The following is an 18,072-nucleotide window of genomic DNA, read 5'->3' on the forward strand; positions in this document are numbered from 1 at the left end:
TTCATAAAATTTGAAGCTGAAACCTTACATTAAAGAAATAGATCATTATATGTTTCATATGATAAAATAATATCGATTATATAATCATGAGCATCGTACTGACTACTGAGAGCGTGCCTAACAGCGTTAGGGTTTTTTTTTTGTCTTCGATTAATATTACATTTAAAAAATATTTGGGGTTTTGGAGTTGTTACTGAGCCATTGGTAAACCTCCACTTGGTTGGGCTTTGGCATTGGCTGTCTGATCCAAAACAAGAGGAAGGAAAAGAGCCGGCCCCAAATAATACTGTTGGTGGCTGCTGAATGGAACTGTCCCTCGCCCACTCTGCTCAGTCATCCCCTGCTGCTGCCATGGCTTCTTCTCTCAGCGGCGCCACCTCCGCCCGCCTCCTCCCCGCTGCCTCCAGAGCCGCCGCCCGTGTCTCCCTCTCCCCCTCCCCCTCCTCCCTCAAGTGCCTCAGATCAATATCATCGTCCCCTCTTACCTCTCACCTCTTCCTTCAGCAGGTCAGGATCCCCCACCCCCCCACCCCCCCCCGCGGGGGGGTTTTGTAGTATTCAGCACGCAATCGATTCATTGCCTCTATCGTGCATTTGTCCAGTGGCCGCCGTGTTGCATTCTGCTTTTCGCTGTGTTGCATTTATCGTGATTTTATCCTGTTGCCGTGTTGCATTCTGCTTTTTGACGTGCTATTCGGAGAATCGCTGCCGATTAATTTGCGTGTTTGGTTCGCTTCTCAATGATACAACGAGATGATTGTTCCGCGTGGATTGAATTTGTATGCTGTGCTTTGAGGTATCCTATGCTGTAACAATTGGAGCATGTAAATAGGTTTTCAATTGTACATTTTTTTTGTTCACTTTGTGCTAGAGGATGAGATTGTCGTCCCTGTACCATTCTTCAGTGATCAATCTGACTGCACCGCTGGTTCGTTGGTCGTTTTTTCGGATTTTTCTTTCAGTGAATTGTCTCTCATCTATCGTTTTGGCATCTCCAACATTTGCTTAACTTTTGCCTCGTGGATTCATCTTCCTATATACATTTTCTTCAGTTTTCTCTTGCTTCTCTGTTAGCTTACTTCCGGTTGTGTGATCACTTGCAGAGGAGAAGATCAATTCAAGTGCCGAGCGTGTCCTACAGTGGAATTGCATCTCCCAAATGTGCTGTATCAACTCCTGAGCAGTTGAAGAGTGCAAAGGAAGACATTAAGGATCTTCTGAAGACTACATTTTGCCATCCTATTCTGGTAATATAGTTGATCGCATTATATCAAAGAATGTCTTTACAACCAGAATTGGATTTGCTTTCTTTTGTAAAGATAATCTACGTGGATATTATCGTATATTCACACATTCTTGGATTCATAATTTGGATTCTTCCATTTAAATGTTTCTTTTTTGGTATCATTAATTTATCAGATGTAGTTGGATTTTTTACTTTTTTATGTGCATAGATCTTCCTGCGGCAGTAGATATTTCATAATGCAAGATGGTATTAGGGGTGAAATACATCAATATTATCCAAAAGACAATGGTACTGAGCGTATACAGTTGTAAGGATACATCATAAAAATTAATTGCAGTCTGATTCCCTGCTCCCTCAACAGTAGTGTTTAAATTCGTGCAAGTAATCATTGATTGTTTCCTCTCTGTTTATTTTTGAGCCTGCACTTTGCACCAAAGATTATAAAATTGTTAGAATGAGAAGGGTCATAAACACTGGATTCTTCTTTGTTTGCCTTTTGCTGTAGGTTCGCCTAGGATGGCATGATGCTGGCACATATAACAAGAACATCGAAGAGTGGCCGAAAAGAGGTGGAGCTAATGGAAGTCTCAGATTTGAAATCGAGCTCAAACATGCAGCCAATGCAGGTAACAGCTGACTGCTATATGCCATTGATTTTGCTTGTTAGAACTGTCATCTAATATTCCGCATTACAGGTCTTGTCAATGCTCTTAAGCTTCTTCAGCCTATTAAGGACAGGTATTCTGGAGTGACGTATGCTGACTTATTCCAGCTAGCCAGTGCTACTGCAGTGGAGGTTATCTTTTGCAATATCATTTACTCCATACACGCAACATTGTATATTTTAAAACAGAGATCTCACTAGCTGCTCCTTTTTTCCCCCAGGAATCCGGTGGCCCCAAGATACCCATGAAGTATGGAAGAGTTGATGTATCTGGACCAGAAGAATGCCCTGAAGAAGGGAGACTTCCTGGTGAGTGGAACATCTATTTTGATTCTGGAGACTGTCTAATTTTCAATGATGCTTTTTCTATAGCTTGTGTGTTTCAGATTACTGGCTACCCTATCATTCTATGTTTGTGGACCGTCTTTGAAATCATCAATAGCCTATGATGTTATATGCCGCATCCCTCATCAATTTTTGTTTCTATAGCTTACCTTATGCCCTGATTCACTTTTCTGGTGGGTTTGAATGGTACATCTGATTTGTGAGCTGAACGTTCTAGGCCAAGACAATGACAATATTGGTCTGACAAGGATAATTAACAGAATAGATGCCAAAGTAAGTTGGATATTTACATGTGCATATATTAAAAGAATTATACTTGAGGGAACTTTCTTCACACTATATTTGGGTCATCTGGATCTTCAAGGGGTAATCACTGAATCGTGGCCAGATCTGCCTTTTCCAGAAAACTGTTTAATATTTTTTTCTTCTTTCAGCTGGATGTCATACATTTATGGAATTTAATTTATCATCCATTGCTGTCAGTGGGCAATTTTTGGTTTGATGATTTCTTCAGGCAGGAAATAAAGATATCATTTTCTCATCTTAACATTAGTTTATTAATTCATCTTGATTCAGATGCTGGTCCTCCTTCGCCTGCTAATCATCTCCGAGATGTTTTTTACAGAATGGGTTTGAATGACCAGGTAATAATTTCTTTTCTTTGCTTGTCTTACTAATCTCTCTCAGTATCTTTAGAAGAGTACATGAAGTTCCCTAATCTGCAGGAAATAGTTGCCTTATCGGGTGCACACACACTTGGAAGGTCAAGACCAGAGCGCAGTGGTTGGGGCAAGCCAGAGACAAAGTACACGGTACATATAGATATCTCTTCTATCTTGTATGAGCAGTATCACCATATTAGAGTATATGATCACAGCTGTTATTGTCCACCTTTATTGACAAGTTTAAGAAAATCTTGAGATGTACCAAATGAGTTTCACCTACACACAATCAAGTAATTCATGAGGGTCCTAGTTGTGGCCACAGAACAAGAATAAAGGTACTAATACCTTCATGATTGAGCAAGCTTTCATGTAGACGGCATTATAGCACCAACAAGATTAAAAACGTTGTACATGCTACTCTGGTAATGAAAAACTAGGTGGAGGTCAAGTCCAATAAAGGCCTTCACAAGTGCTGTGCCAGTGTTATGATGGTGTTAAGCAGACAATCAGTGCCTCAAGTTGCTGCTGTTAGTGACTCATATACAATGCCTGTAAAAGTAGTTGGTCAGAACCCTAAGACACAATTTAAATTGAACTGTATATTAATTACCCGATTACTGTAGTTAAATGACTTTGAGATCAACATTACAGAATATAGATATCATGGTATCACTATAGAAAACCCCTTCTCTAACCATTTCGCATACCGGATAACAACCTCGTGGCACAACATATCAGTCACACTACATGCATGGGTAGCTAAGTGGGCAATTGAGTTATCGAAGTAAGCAATATCTATAACCATATTTGTTTTTGGTCATATCAACTGACTATGTTACTTTGCAGAAAGATGGACCAGGAGCACCAGGTGGACAATCATGGACTGTGCAGTGGCTGAAGTTTGATAATTTCTACTTCAAGGTTTCTTAGTTGGATTTTCCACATGAACTTTTTATCAGAGGGTTTGGTTCGATAACTATATGTCATTGTCAACTATATCTAACAGGATATCAAAGCGAAAAGGGATGAAGATCTGCTTGTTTTGCCTACTGATGCTGTTCTGTTTGAGGATCCTTCATTCAAGGTGAAGCTATTTGGACATTCATGTACTTATGGGCTCGGAAACAAAAAAGCGTGACATTTCTGAGCAACATTAACAATCTACAGGTATATGCCGAAAAGTATGCTGTAGATCAGGAGGCTTTTTTCAAGGATTATGCTGAAGCTCATGCCAAACTCAGTAATCTTGGAGCTAAATTTGACCCTCCAGAGGTTCGTTCTATTTTGCTGATGATGCCAGTTTGATTATTTTGGACCCTTCCGCCGCTCTGGATGTCTTAAACAATTGAATGCTAGTGGTCTGAGATGGAACAAAGCAAAATGCTAGCAGCATGATTTTTGGAATTATATTACTCCTGGGTTTCTAAACTTTCGAAATGATCCTTTATGTTATGTTAATTTTGGCAACACGTTAAATTATTGAATCCATATATGCATATAGAGACACCCAATATAACATATATGGGTTTGCCTGAATTGTTGGTGGGTGTTTTTCTGCATTCTATATATAGCTAAACTAAGGACCGGATAGATGGGGATGCCCTAGAACTTAAATGTGTTCATTATATTTTGTTTGGGTTTTTTCAATATTTATTGTAAATTTTGGATTCATCAACTATGAAGTATGTTTGGTGACGACAAAATTGATATTTTCCTCAAAATTTATTGATCAGGGTATTGTGATATATATATTTTTTGGCTAAATCAGGGTATTGTGATTGATGATGGACCCGCAAGACCTGCGCCAGAGAAGTTCGAGGCTGCCAAGTACTCATCTGGAAAGGTGGTTTAGCAAACTCCATCACGCTTTCCCTTATTCCACCATAGTCAGAAGCTTAGAATTTTGTTTCCTTGTTTGCATCATAATGCTCTTTTAAATAGTTCTCCGTTCATACAAGTTGTTCATATTTTCTGCTTTTATGGTTTGATGCAGGATTAGAAAAACCGAGTGTCAAAGTCAATTTTTCGTGTGCCATAACTTTTAATAATACAAGATGAGGCTATTTTGCGTGTCCTGTGGGTCTCAGTGTAAAAAAGTTTGGTAAGTCTTAGATGAACGGGAAGAGGAATAAAAAGGCATTCAAACTGTGCTGTTGTTGCATGTTTGAACTTGCAGAGAGAGCTCTCAGATGCCATGAAGCAGAAGATCCGAGCAGAGTACGAAACGATCGGTGGAAGCCCAGATAAGCCCCTAAAGTCCAACTATTTTCTCAATATCATGATTGTGATTGCTGCTTTGGCAGTTTTGACATCCTTGTTTGGAAATTAGTCCTTTTTGAGTGTTTGATTGATACCTCTTCAGTATTGGCTCCTCTCACATTCCAAATATCTAATGAATGGTCTGTGATAAATATCCTCCAGTCACTATTTTGACCGACTATTAGTCCGTCGCTTCCAAATCTGCATCTGGCATTTGAGAACTCTCTGGTTATATTTTGGAGACTTTCTTGCGAGTGCACTGCTCCGATGCCGTGCCAGGAAATAATAAGGCACCGATCCTTTGTTGTTCTTTATGAACAGCAGAAGCTTCTGTTAACAGATCCTTAGGAGCCGCTAATGGCTTGTTCAGATCGAGGGAATTGAAGGGAAAGGAATGGAGATGATTCGCACAGAGAGCGTTATTTCTTCAAACTGAGGGATTTGGAGGAATAACAGTTAACACATCTCAGAAGCCCCCTCCCTTTCCCTCGAAATCCCTTTATCAGACAAGCCAAGAACTCCTAACCAAGGCTTTAATCAGAGAAACTTCAAATGGGAATGGGATTTTATCAACAATGGATTAGCAGAATTAACAAAAGATACATGGAACACTCAAATGAAATCGACTTACGTTTACTTCATAGTAAGTGCATGTATTCTGCCTCCCCTTCAAAGACGATTATTTGAAGATGCATACTTGGGACTAGAAGCAAGACTCGTCTCTCTGCTCCAGCATGGATTGATTACGTTATATTGCATCGATAACTCCTCAACAAAGTTGCGGTACTCCTTACTCATCAAAAAGTTGCGGTACTGCTTATTATAAGAGTTAAAAAAAAAAAAATTCCACCACTTGACATTACAGGAAAAATCCATGGGTTTATGAGAGTTTAGTTCATTTGTATGGCCTTCCATTAGGCCAGGTCGTTTGAGTGTTGAATTTTGAATCGGTAAGTGCGCTGCTGGAAGTGGAAGCCCAACTCGTGATCAATTGTCCTCCCTTGGACGTGGAAAGAGGAAGCCCACAACGAAATTAGTAAGCTCAAGCATCGAAATGGAAGCTAGATTCAAAGATTGATTGTTGAGGGAAGGAGGATTTTTAAGTTAACGCAGCACTTTCGGCTAAGGTGTTAAAACCACATGTTATCATGTGCGCACAAGTATTAAGACTAAATTGAGGAAGAATCTCACACAGCACCAGAGAATAAGGGAAACATTCCTGGATTTATGTGAAGCTCGAATAAGTTTATAACCAAAATTAGGTTATTGAAGCCACGCGTAGCCATGATTTTTGTGAAGAAATTTATAATAAGTGAAATATGAAAATAATACATAATATGAATTTATATAGTTTATGTTGATATATGGTTAAAGGTTTATTTTTTATTCAAGTTTTTAATGCTTTTTCAATGGTAAAGTTTTTTGAATAAACGTTGAACACACAGAAATGCACCAGTCTTTTTATATTTAGATAGATTTAGATTATAATAAGATAGATTAAATCAGATTATGAAAATAGTATAAAGGGCAAAAGTACACCTTCTAAAGAATTAGCATTAAGGGCGTCCATGTTAGTTTGTTTTGTCCTAAATAAGTCGGTACACATACATCGTTGTCTTCTTTATGTCAAAGATCAAAATTAATTTTATTAATAATGATTATGATCAAACGCAGTGCATGCACTTACATTTCTTTTGATCAAAGGTATCTAGCACTGAAATAGTTATTACTTTGTTTTCTGCCACGCTTTCTTTTGGAAGTTTCATCTATTTCATCAAGTTGGTATTGGTGACCAGTTGAGATACTTTCCTTCCTAAATTTTACAAAGTAATATTTCCATCAATTTGGTATTATGAAAATAGTATTCAATTTAGCAGAAAATCTCCCAATGGATTGAGCATCAAGAGCATACCTTTTTCCATGTTGGGACCCAAAGAAGCTAGAGCTCATGCATTGCTTTAGAGGGGCTATTCTACATTACTGGGTTTGGCCAACAACATTCCACCAATTTGTCTTTCCTTTTGTGGTGTGTTTTCAAATCTTCAACTGCATGTGTCATTCTTCAGTTTTGTTTTCCATTATTTTTCTACTTCAAAGATTAAAAAAAAAAGCTTGATTTTTATTTATAAAATGAGAATCAATAATGATTATTTGTACCATGTGTTCAGGCTCACCTAATATGTTTGCCACTCAAATAGTAGTTCATATTCGACCACGCATTGGTTTTTTAGTTTTTTACTTTTTGATCAAGCTGGTAATGATGTTCACTTGAGCTTCCTTTCTCACCCATTGTGTGATTTCCCGGTGTATATATTAATATTTCACAAAGTAAGATTTATATAACTTTGTTATTCTCATTATATTTTATAGCATATGTAAGTATCGCTCTCCATTGTCAACATTGAATTGATAAGCTTGAGAGCTAGAGCCCATATGTTTCTTGGCTAGTATGCCTTTGATGGAAACTACAAGTGACTTCGACCTTCCCTATTTTGGTATGTCATTATTGGCTGCTTCTGTAGTTTTAAAATAGTTACATTGTTGGAATCCTATATATGATGTAATATGTAACAAAAAAATATATAAATATATACAAGGAAGTGATAACTCCTTTTCAAAGGAAAATCAAAGATACCAATACCTTTCTATATGGCTGCAGCCATCCAAATTTTTGGGTCGAAGATACTGATAGGAGGATCAATAAAATCTTGCTCTTGCACTTAGTCTAAATCATCTGCAATCGACTCTCGTTGTTTTCTTTTTGTCTTGGTAGTGTAATCTTCAGATTTTGCAACCCTTAGGCTAAGACGGAAGATCAAATACAATAAATGAATATAATGAAGTAAATGAATATCTGCACAATGGAATCAAGGTCGGATTTGTTCAAACAAAAAAGCCACAACTATTTGCAGTATAAGAACATGGCAAAAGATAGGTTGTAGTTTCATATTAAGATTGTGTCCTTGCCTAAAGGGCTATCTGAAGAGGTTAAATTAACATTATAGATTCTAATTCAGCAATGCAAGGCAAACTTGTGTAAGAAATTGAAATTGAAATTAAAAGTTTTAATTATCTTAGGATTGAAAACTCCTGGTATTTCAATAAAGATGGAACACAAACAAACAATTCTTTTGATTAGCCTATTGTAAACGAAACAATACAACAATTATATGTAACATATAATATTCGTGAAGATATCTTAGGCATTTCATAGAGCATGTTTCAAACGATGAAAATGTGTCAATTATGATGCATCTACGACAAATTGATGCAAAGTATCTTCACATTACTGTGTTGCGAATTACATATGTTAAGATAATAAATTCTTATCCTAATTTCACCACGTCCCCTCGTACAACACATGCTGAAGTTCTCATCCAAGGGAGAAGGAGGGGTCGACAGTGGCTGTGGCGCCGGTGGTGGAGGAGTTGCCGATGGCTACGGCGCTGATGGTGGGGGGTCGTGAGCTAGTGCGGCATTGAAGGAGGAGGGATCGTTGGCTTGTGCAACATACCATCATCTATGTGTGGTAGAGGAGGAAAAGATTGTGTTGTAGAAAGAAAATGTGGTCTTGGAGGAAACTGGTGTTGTAGGAGAAAAAAGTGTGTTAGAAAACCAAATTACCTATAACCCTAAGATCGCGCATGTCAAATCGTCAAGACCAGTGTTATCAGAACCGGACCGGACATCGAACCGGCTGAGGTATGGGTTCATGGGTTCAACCGGGGGTTTGATGGGTCAGACCGCTCGTTTATTTTTAAAATAAATAAATAAATATTATTTTAAGAAAATAATATAAAATACAAAAAAATGGTAATATATATTAGATAATAATTACTATGTGTCCAAAAAAATATAAGAAAAAATTATTTACATCTGATTGTAAATGACTTATAGAAAAGAACTGATAGTCATTTGACAGTGCTCAATTAATCAAGAGTTGAAACTTTTCCAATGTCAAAAGAAATCACCTAAAGAGAGAATGGATTGGAAACAACATACAACACATGAGTTACAACTCATAAGTCATAAGACCACAACAACCTCAGCACACAAGTGTCAGTCTAACCTTCACACAACTCACACGTAAATTAACAACGAAAAAAATATAAAGATAAGCCACAATTCACCATCACAAGTTGATAAATCAAACCAAACAAGGACTAACTAATCAGTCAATATCATTAGCAATTCCATGCACTCCAATCTCCACCATAATTTCCACAGATATTGTCTTCAGTTGCAACATCATGTGGTGCTTCAGGAGCTTCAAACAATGGATTATCTTGGACTTGGTCATTGACATTCCCTCCATCAATATTATCTTCGGCCCCATCATCCATATCAAGATCTTCCAAATTCAAATCCAACGAATCTGTACGAGGAATATAACTACTAAAAATGAAATGACAATATACAACCTATCATGAAAATAGTCGGAATGAAATAAGAATATTTAGTACCATCATTTCCATTTTCTTGAATGCACATTTGCAAATCCCGTCTAAATGTTCGCAATTCTTCATTTGATAGGGCCGATGGCTCATCCTCTAATACCCATGTAGAATAAGAAGCAAACTTCTCGAAGTCAATTGGGTCATAATTTCTACCCTTGAAGTAGTTCCTGCAAAACAAACATCTCTTATATATTTATATGTTGCAAGTTGCAATAGATCATCAAAACAAAGCAAATATCTAAATATGAGACAAAATTTCTAGTAAAGTAAGCAAGAAAAAATGGAGAGAAGCAATTGTATGTACCTTTGTTGCAACTTCAAATTATAATGGACATAAAAAAGGTCATTCAACTGTTGATGCTCAAGTCGGTTCCTTTTCTTAGAATGAACATGATCGAACAAACTCCAATTCCGCTCACGACCCGAGGCACTACAAGTTTGGCTTAAAACACGAATAGCCAACTTTTGTAAATTTGGTGCACTCGAGCCATACCACATCCACCACTCATCTAGACATATATAAAGAAAATAAGAATAAGAAAATGAACAGAATCACAATGGCTGAAAATACCAGTGTTTAGAACATACCCGGGGCCATCACAATGCGATCGAATACTGCAGATACTCGTCCAAAATCACCTTTAGCATTTTTAAAAATTTTCATTTCACTTGTTAGTTTTGTCTGCAATGAGGGCTTCCCATAAGAGTATCTCTCTATGACATCCAGCAAACCGGAAACCGTTCCTCTATTCTTCTCCATCTTGGTCAAGTCATACTGATATTTGGGATTCAACCAATACCCAACTGCATGCAAGTTCTTGTGCAGTTGCCTATCCCATCAAGCATCAAGAATGTTGATAGATGACTCAATCTTCTTCTTTCTCTTATTGAATCTTTTCAACATCTCTTCCCTAGCTTTGTACATTGCTTCAAGCAAAAATCCCATAGCAGGCCTTTCATCGCTATCAACAATACGTAACACACGAATAAGAGGCTCACTAATCTGCACTATGGCTGCACATTCAGACCAGAAAGAATCCACAAATAATAGCTTCACAAATTCTTTTGCTTTACTTTCCTTTGCAGTGCTTGAACTAGTCCATTCACTAGATGTTACCATAGCCCTCAGAGCATTCTGTTGTGTCAAAATACTCTGTAATGCAATGAAATTAGTAGCAAAACGAGTTTGAGCAGGGCGTAGAATTTCTCGTCCACCAGTGAATTTTCTCATCAAATTCAATGCAAAGCAATGATTATAGATATACTTAGTAATCTTCGAAGCATGAGTCACAATATCATTCACCTCGTCCAATTTACCAATATCACTGAGAATTAAGTTAATGCAATGAGCCGCACAAGGAGACCAAAATATTGTCCTGAACTCCTGCTCCAACAAGCGACCAGCAGCCACGTAGTTAGCGGCATTGTCAGTCACAAAGTGAACGACGTTCTCTTGACCAACAAATAGGACCACTTCTCTGAATAATTTGTAAAGCATATCTCCAGTTTTCGAAGCATCTGAAGTATCGACAAACTTCAAGAAAACAGTTCCCTTAGGACAATAAACCAAAAAATTAATCAAAGTTCTTTTGCATTGGTCTGTCCATCCGTCCGCCATTATCGTGCAGCCCGTCTCTTTCCTAGTAGTTCGGTAACTATCAACATACTTTCTCACCTCCTCAACATTTTTTGTCAATAAGTACCCTCGAAGATCATGAAAGCCCGGACCTTTATAACTTGCCCCCATGCTAGCAATGATATCGATTGCTTGTTGGTAATAAGGAGAATTAACCGTATTAAATGGTATACTTGTAGCCAGCATCCACTTAGAAATGGCAAGATCACACTTCTCGGTGACTTCTTTGCTTTGCAAAACACTTTTGAGTGTCCTTTAAGCTCCCGGTGTTGTTCTCGGTTCGAAGTACGAATTAATTTTCATCTTGTTTGACGGCGCTGCCTTTAATTGGGTATCTTGAGTTGCCTTCCCTTTTGCTTTTGAATGGAGAGGTGTCATTTCTACTATCTCCTCATCATGCTCGGAGAGTGGAGCATATGGATTTTGCTCATCTAACATATCGCACTTCCTTTTCTTTTCCATAATGTGCCCCACCAGATGTTCCTGCATTCTAAATCGAACAGCATCTGGTACCTTCCGACATGCCTCTGCATTCCCTTTTAATCCCGCCAAATGTTGTTTAAACTGATTTATACTTCCACCGGAGATAACTTTTGAGCAATACAAGCATAGCAGCCCTTTCCTTCCACTTGCTGACGGCACTTCCTTGCAATGTGCCCATGCCGGATTAGATTTTCCTCTATTAATGCCTTTTGGTATCGAAGAACTTGGAGTGGATTCTCTAGTAGGTGGCGTAGGAGTGGGTGTGTTGCTGTTGCTAGCACCAGTAGAATTCATTGTATAGCTAGCAGCCTATAATGATGAAAAAAAATTCGCAACTGTTATCGATCAAGAACATATGAAGTTATGAACAGATGGAACAGATCTAGACCAGCTCAGGCTACTTAGCAAATAAAAACAGGGCAGTAATAACCCAACCACACAAAAGGGGCACAAACAAACCAAATCACCACTATCGGAGACCTGTTTCCTTCCCCTGCAGCTGCTTGATCTTCTCTTTATCCACTGTCCCTATGTACAGAAAAATGCTTATATCTTCATCTCATCCTCCCTAATGGCACAAGATATAACCTTTCACTGACAGAACTAAAGAACCAGCGGCAAAAAAAAAAAAGTGCACCAATGAACTCTTTTAAAGAACTCAGTGCATTCTTAAAATAGATTTACTGTACAATTAAAAGGGCCTGCAAGATTTGTAATCATCTCTGTTCTCTAAGAAAAACAGAATGCCCCCTAATCAGTAAGTTCCCATAGAGATCAGAATATAACTAACCACACATTAAAAAAAGGAGAGAGGAATTACTTTCTGATACAGCTAATTTTGAAATAATAGCAATGGAATTGGAACTGTCAGAGTGAGAAGGAGGGAGGAATTACTTTCCGATGCAGCTCCGGAAGATCTCCTCCGTCCTCTCGCACTTCCTGATGAATTTCCCGGGCTCGACCTCCTCGGTCTTCACAGCCACACAGGGCCCTTCACGCAAGCAGAGCAGGAAATTAACTATCAGTCTTCCATAGTTGACTAATTGGGCTCGAGAAGATGTCCGAACACTGCCCCCATTATTATCCAGCAAGGACATCATGTCCTTTTCCACCTCTTGAAACCACCACGGATGAAAGGCAACTCAAGCCCCCCAGGAAATGTTTCAAGGCCAATCATAAAGATCGTTTTCCAGCTCGAGTACCTACCAACGAGAAATGGTCCAAGGCCAATCCTTGCAGCAAGCTCTTCATTTTTTGAACATAAAGGAATGCATTTGCTGAAGAAAACCCCAAAAAAGAGGGAAGAACAACCCCCTTCAACTAGCTCTCTATCGTCAGAGAAGAAAGAACGTAACCGATGAAGAAATCGCCAAAAAGAGGAAGGACCGAAGAGGAGACTAATCCAATCGACCCAATGAGCTAGTGAGAGAGACTTGACTAACCTGAGAGGGAACGGGAGCAGCGGGATGCAAGACCCGGCACCAGAGGGCGGCGAGTTGGAGTGAGGGAAGTGACGCAGAAGCTGCTGCTGCTAGTGATGATGATACCACTGCGACTTCACGACCTTGTGGGTGGAGCACCAGTCGTCTAATTGCGAGTCACCAAGCTGGAAATCGAAGCCTCGAAGGGGTGGGAAGGAGCTCGAAGATGAACATTAACTGACTCACCGAGCTGGAAGTTGAAGCCTCGAAGTCGAATCGAAGGTGAAGAGTGAAGACTGAACTAGGGACTAGGGTTTCCACTTTGCAGATCGAAAATTAGGCTGATTTTAAATTCGGGTCAAGAGATTCGGGTCGGGTTTCCTTTTAAAATCCAAAACCCATCCAACCGGCCGGTTCGAATGGGTTCTATGGGTTTATAGAAAAACCGGTCGGTTTTTTAAATCCACCGATTTTTTATGCATTTCCGGTTTTTAAGAGAACTGGACCGGTCATAGGTCCGGTTCGGTTCTGATAACACTGGTCAAAACTATGATGAATCGAAAGCGTACTTGACTCCATAGCTCCTGTATTGGGTTCATGATCTTCTAAGTCGATAGGTTTAAAGTGTGGGTTGCTCATTTGTCTAAGTAATGGGATCTTAGAAGATCACTCTATTTAATGTATGACTCTAGGACCATAAACCATCACTTGTATTTAAGTGCCTAAGGTTATTGTAATTTCTAATTTCGTCCATCGTCGAATCAGAAATTACCCTTTTGGTATCTGCACATTAATTTTCATACTCTACCAAGATATCAATAAGGTCTTTTAAACATTAGTAGATCACTTAATCGGGTTTATAAACATGATAACACATAATATATAATGATTAATATATATGTTGGGTCATATCGTTGAATAAAATTTAACAATCTCCCACTTGAGCTTACATATATATTTATATATTGCAATATGCCTTATGAGTACTGTTAACTGTTTTCCTTACCAAATATCTTTAACAACCTATCCATTGAATATATCAACGTAGTATCAAAGCGATCTTCACCACATATTTATCGTCACTAGACCTATCTATGATCACATATATCAATACATCCGACGACATAGATCAAATATGGGTGTGCAACATGGAAATTACATGCAATATGATCTAAACATGTCCATTTTCAACTGGTCCACTATTTTTTTAGTGAGATCAAACTAAACTTAATTCAGAGTCAAATGAACTGTAAACTATAGTTTGTATAGATTAAAGAGGTTACCCATAATGTATTGGTACAATCGGATAGCATCAAAATACAACCTCCCACTAAACCGTAGTATTCTCACAAATAACACCCATATGAGCAACATGCTCATGAAAGACCATGGGTAGTAGCTTCTAGTGAACGGATCGCAATCATGGAAGTTGTATCGATATGCTCTATAGATAACTGGCCACTCTGAATTCTTTCTTTAACAACTTTAGTTATTGGAATATAAGACTGTCAACTTATTGTCATAGAATAACTTTAATTGTCTTTCAACACTATATAATTCTCAGTCAGTGAATAAATTTTACAGTCATATTTAAATGCCTCATAACAGCTATGAACTCTACCTCCACCATTGAAGTAGTGAAAAGCGTCTGCTTAACACTCTTCTTGGAGGTGGCTCCTCCAGCCAATAGATGGACACAACCTGACGTGAATCTTAAACTATTTTAGCATACATCAGAATCAGAATCATAATACTTAATGATTTCAAGTAAAATTACTATAAGTAAGCATGAAACCCTTTGTTCTTTATAAATATAGTAAAACTTATTTGGTTGTTTTCCAATTATCCACATTGAAATTGCTTAATTACCTTCCAAACATGTCAACTATGTACGCAATGTCCGGACGCATACATACTCGTGCATGCATTAGACTCCCATTACAAATGCATAGGAAATTTGTTACAACTTTTTATATTCAAACTTATTCTTGGAGCATAGGGTGAGACTAAACTTGTCTCATATAGCAATAGGGGTATCTCTTGATTAGCAATCTCTCATGTAAATATACTTACTCCTACTGAACTTATGGTATATATATTCATCAATCCCATTTATCTCAAAACCAAACAAGATAATAACTTGATGAAATTTATGACCCCATTGACGAGATGCCTATTTTAGCCGGTAAATGGATTTCCTTAATTTGCAAACCACCTTCTTTGGGTCTGCCAACACCGTTTTTTAGTTGCACAATACATATTCTCTCATCAATGCCTCCATCGAGAAATATAGTCTTTACATTCATCTGATTTCTGATTTGGCTTAAGATTAAAATGAGCCACAAGTGCTACTTAATCTCGAGGTTGTTGTCTTTGTTCATCCAGAGTAACTCTTGAAGTTGGATAGGGAGTACTTCAATGTTGTTCTGTTCCGAATTTGTTGTTTGATTAACATTAAAAACAACAACTGTAGGAAGAGAAACAAATTCCTTCATGGACATTTTTAACCTTATCTCCCTTAAATTCAACATCCTCAAAAATCGGTGTTTCCTGTCTCAAGGAACCACTTAGTAGTGGGATTGTAGAATTTGTAACACTTGGATCTTTCAGAGTAGCCAATAAAACAACAACTAACCATTTTTCCATCTAGTTTCTTTGATTTGGCCTATACGGCCTTGCCTTAGCTAGACAATCCTAAACTCGTCAATATTTTAAACCGGGTTTTCTGCTCATCAATAGTTTATAAGGCATTTGCGGTGCTGCGTTAATCGGCACTCTATTAGGTAAGTAAGCCGCCATCTTTAGTTTCTATCCTTAGGGTGATTCTGGTAATGAAAAATGACTAATCATACTCCTCATTATATCCTTAAATGTCATATTACGTCATTCAACAACACCATTTATGTTGGAATTATCTGACATGGTGTACTAGGAACGATGCCGCATTCCTCTAGAGATTTAGTATAAGGCCCCGGACATTGTTTATATGATTTGTCAAATCTACCATCATATTCGCCACCATGATAAGATCTAATGGCCATAATCCTCTTGACAAGTTGGTTTACAACCTCGACTCTTATAAAAACTTATACATATCCAATGCCTAAGATCTCACCAATCATATAGGTATCCATATCAAAAGTAGTAATCTATGAACGAAATAAACTATTGTTGACCATTCCAAAAAATCGTAGGGAAAGGTTCACAAATATCCGTATGAATTAGTTCTAAGATGAGAACTTCGATTGACACCTAATCTCCTTTTATTTGTACGTTTCTCTTTTATATTCTCAATGCATACTTTAAAGTCCGCCAAATCTGGGAGATCATGAATTTCATCTAACACAAATCTATATCCACTGTTTGGATATATGACGTAAGCTCTTGTGCTATATATCAGCGGAACTCTCATCAATTAATTTATGCCTTCGTACCACCTAAACTATATGCATGGTCCTACCAAGGTTGTCAGAGTCGCGATTCTATCTACAATCGGTCGAGGGTCGTGGAATCGTGAATCGTAAAATCGAATCGTGAATCGTAAGATTCTACCTGTAATTAAAAAAACAACATATATATATATATATACACGTACCAAATCCCATATCAGAAATAGTTGAAGTAAATATCAAATGATAAATCTTGCTGCCTCCTACTTTATTCATAAAAAACAGATGGTGCTTAGTCTTTACAAGAGAACGCTCCCACTATAACAATCTCCAATGAAAATTGACATAGTACCATGGTCACGGATCCTGTAGGCGAAGCTGCTTTTCCTCCCTAACTCCTTCTTGGTCTGTCCCTTCTTGGAATCATCTTTCTTTGGACCTAAATAAGTCGAAAAAAATTCCAGCCTAAATCATCTCAAACAATACGGCAATCAGGAATTGGCTGGAACCCAATTCGAAGCAGTTCCAGAAACTTTCCAGGTCTCTATCACTTACAGCCAAGAGACAAGTTTCAGACTTTTCATAAAATAAGAGAACCAATGAGCAATACTATCGCATAATGAGAGAGATGAGAAGGGAGAGAGAGGGGGACATACGACTTTGGGTTGAAACCATAATCGTCGATTCAACGATTCTGCAATTCGAATAGCGATTCAGCCACGATTCTACCTTCCCGATTCATGCCATAGAATCGGAATCGCTAGCTAGCCCTTGAATCGTAGAATCATAAGATTTTACGATTCGAATCGCGATTCTAACAACCATGGGTCCTACTATTGAGGCAATAGTATCGAGCAAATGTAGATTATCATAACAAGATAAAGAATCGGTACCAAGAACTTTTGAACTAAGAAAGAGACTGAACTTGTTATTTTTGAAAGAACAAGAATAACCAGATTTGTTTGATACATAAATAGAAATTGGGTTTCGTATAAAAGACGATACAATATAAGTTTTTTTCTGATCCAAATAAGTAGTCCTTAATAATAACCTAAAAAAGTGTCTATAGCCTCAACTTTAATTAATTATCATCTTCCACATAAATGCATCTTTCAGCATCAATTGGTGATTGACAATTCAGACAACCCTACATGGACATACTTATGTGAACAGTGACACCTGAATCTATCCACTAAATGTGTAAGGGTATATAAATTATATTAACTTCGGAACAAATCCAAGCGAGGAGTGTACCTTTTTTAGCATACCATGTGTGATACTTAGTACACTCCTTTTATGTGTCCACAAACCTTGCAAACGAAATAGGTAGAACCTTTATCACGCTCCTTCTATTGAGGAGCATCCACAGCTTCCTTAACATTATTTCTTTTCTTGCTCTTGTCTTTAGGGATTAATACCAAATGAGCACTTTCTTTCTTCTCTCGCTTCAAACTTTTCTCTTATTACATGTAGTGAAAATGAGTTCATTTGCCTTAAACTTACTGAA

General features: G+C 37.9%; 2 protein-coding genes across 3 annotated transcripts; one reads left to right on the forward strand and one right to left on the reverse strand.

Annotated features, from left to right (window-relative positions):
• The first annotated feature begins 198 nt into the window (after nt 1–198).
• Nucleotides 199–5,347, forward strand: LOC116189104 (probable L-ascorbate peroxidase 6, chloroplastic/mitochondrial). Of its 2 annotated transcripts, none has more exons than XM_031518636.1 (12): nt 199–507; nt 1,104–1,247; nt 1,752–1,872; nt 1,942–2,042; nt 2,132–2,219; nt 2,832–2,899; nt 2,981–3,067; nt 3,767–3,841; nt 3,927–4,004; nt 4,088–4,192; nt 4,689–4,763; nt 5,097–5,347. In XM_031518636.1, exons 1-12 carry the CDS (start codon nt 304–306, stop codon nt 5,247–5,249), a joined length of 1,299 nt encoding a protein of 432 aa, XP_031374496.1. In that variant the 5' UTR covers nt 199–303; the 3' UTR covers nt 5,250–5,347. The 2 variants fall into 2 exon arrangements, with proteins under 2 accessions (XP_031374496.1, XP_031374497.1); XM_031518637.1 differs by having other exon boundaries at nt 201–507; nt 4,914–5,327.
• A 4,016-nt stretch (nt 5,348–9,363) lies between these two features.
• LOC116188755 lies at nt 9,364–12,049 on the reverse strand. The gene is made up of 7 exons (XM_031518235.1): nt 11,618–12,049; nt 10,940–11,188; nt 10,560–10,789; nt 10,225–10,466; nt 10,130–10,145; nt 9,643–9,803; nt 9,364–9,554 (listed from the first exon to the last, which is right to left on the reverse strand). The coding sequence occupies exons 1-7, from the start codon at nt 12,047–12,049 to the stop codon at nt 9,364–9,366; spliced, it is 1,521 nt and encodes a 506-aa protein (XP_031374095.1).
• Nucleotides 12,050–18,072: the final 6,023 nt, after the last annotated feature.

Source organism: Punica granatum, chromosome 8 (genome assembly GCF_007655135.1).
Source record: "Punica granatum isolate Tunisia-2019 chromosome 8, ASM765513v2, whole genome shotgun sequence".
Lineage (NCBI taxonomy): Eukaryota > Viridiplantae > Streptophyta > Magnoliopsida > Myrtales > Lythraceae > Punica > Punica granatum.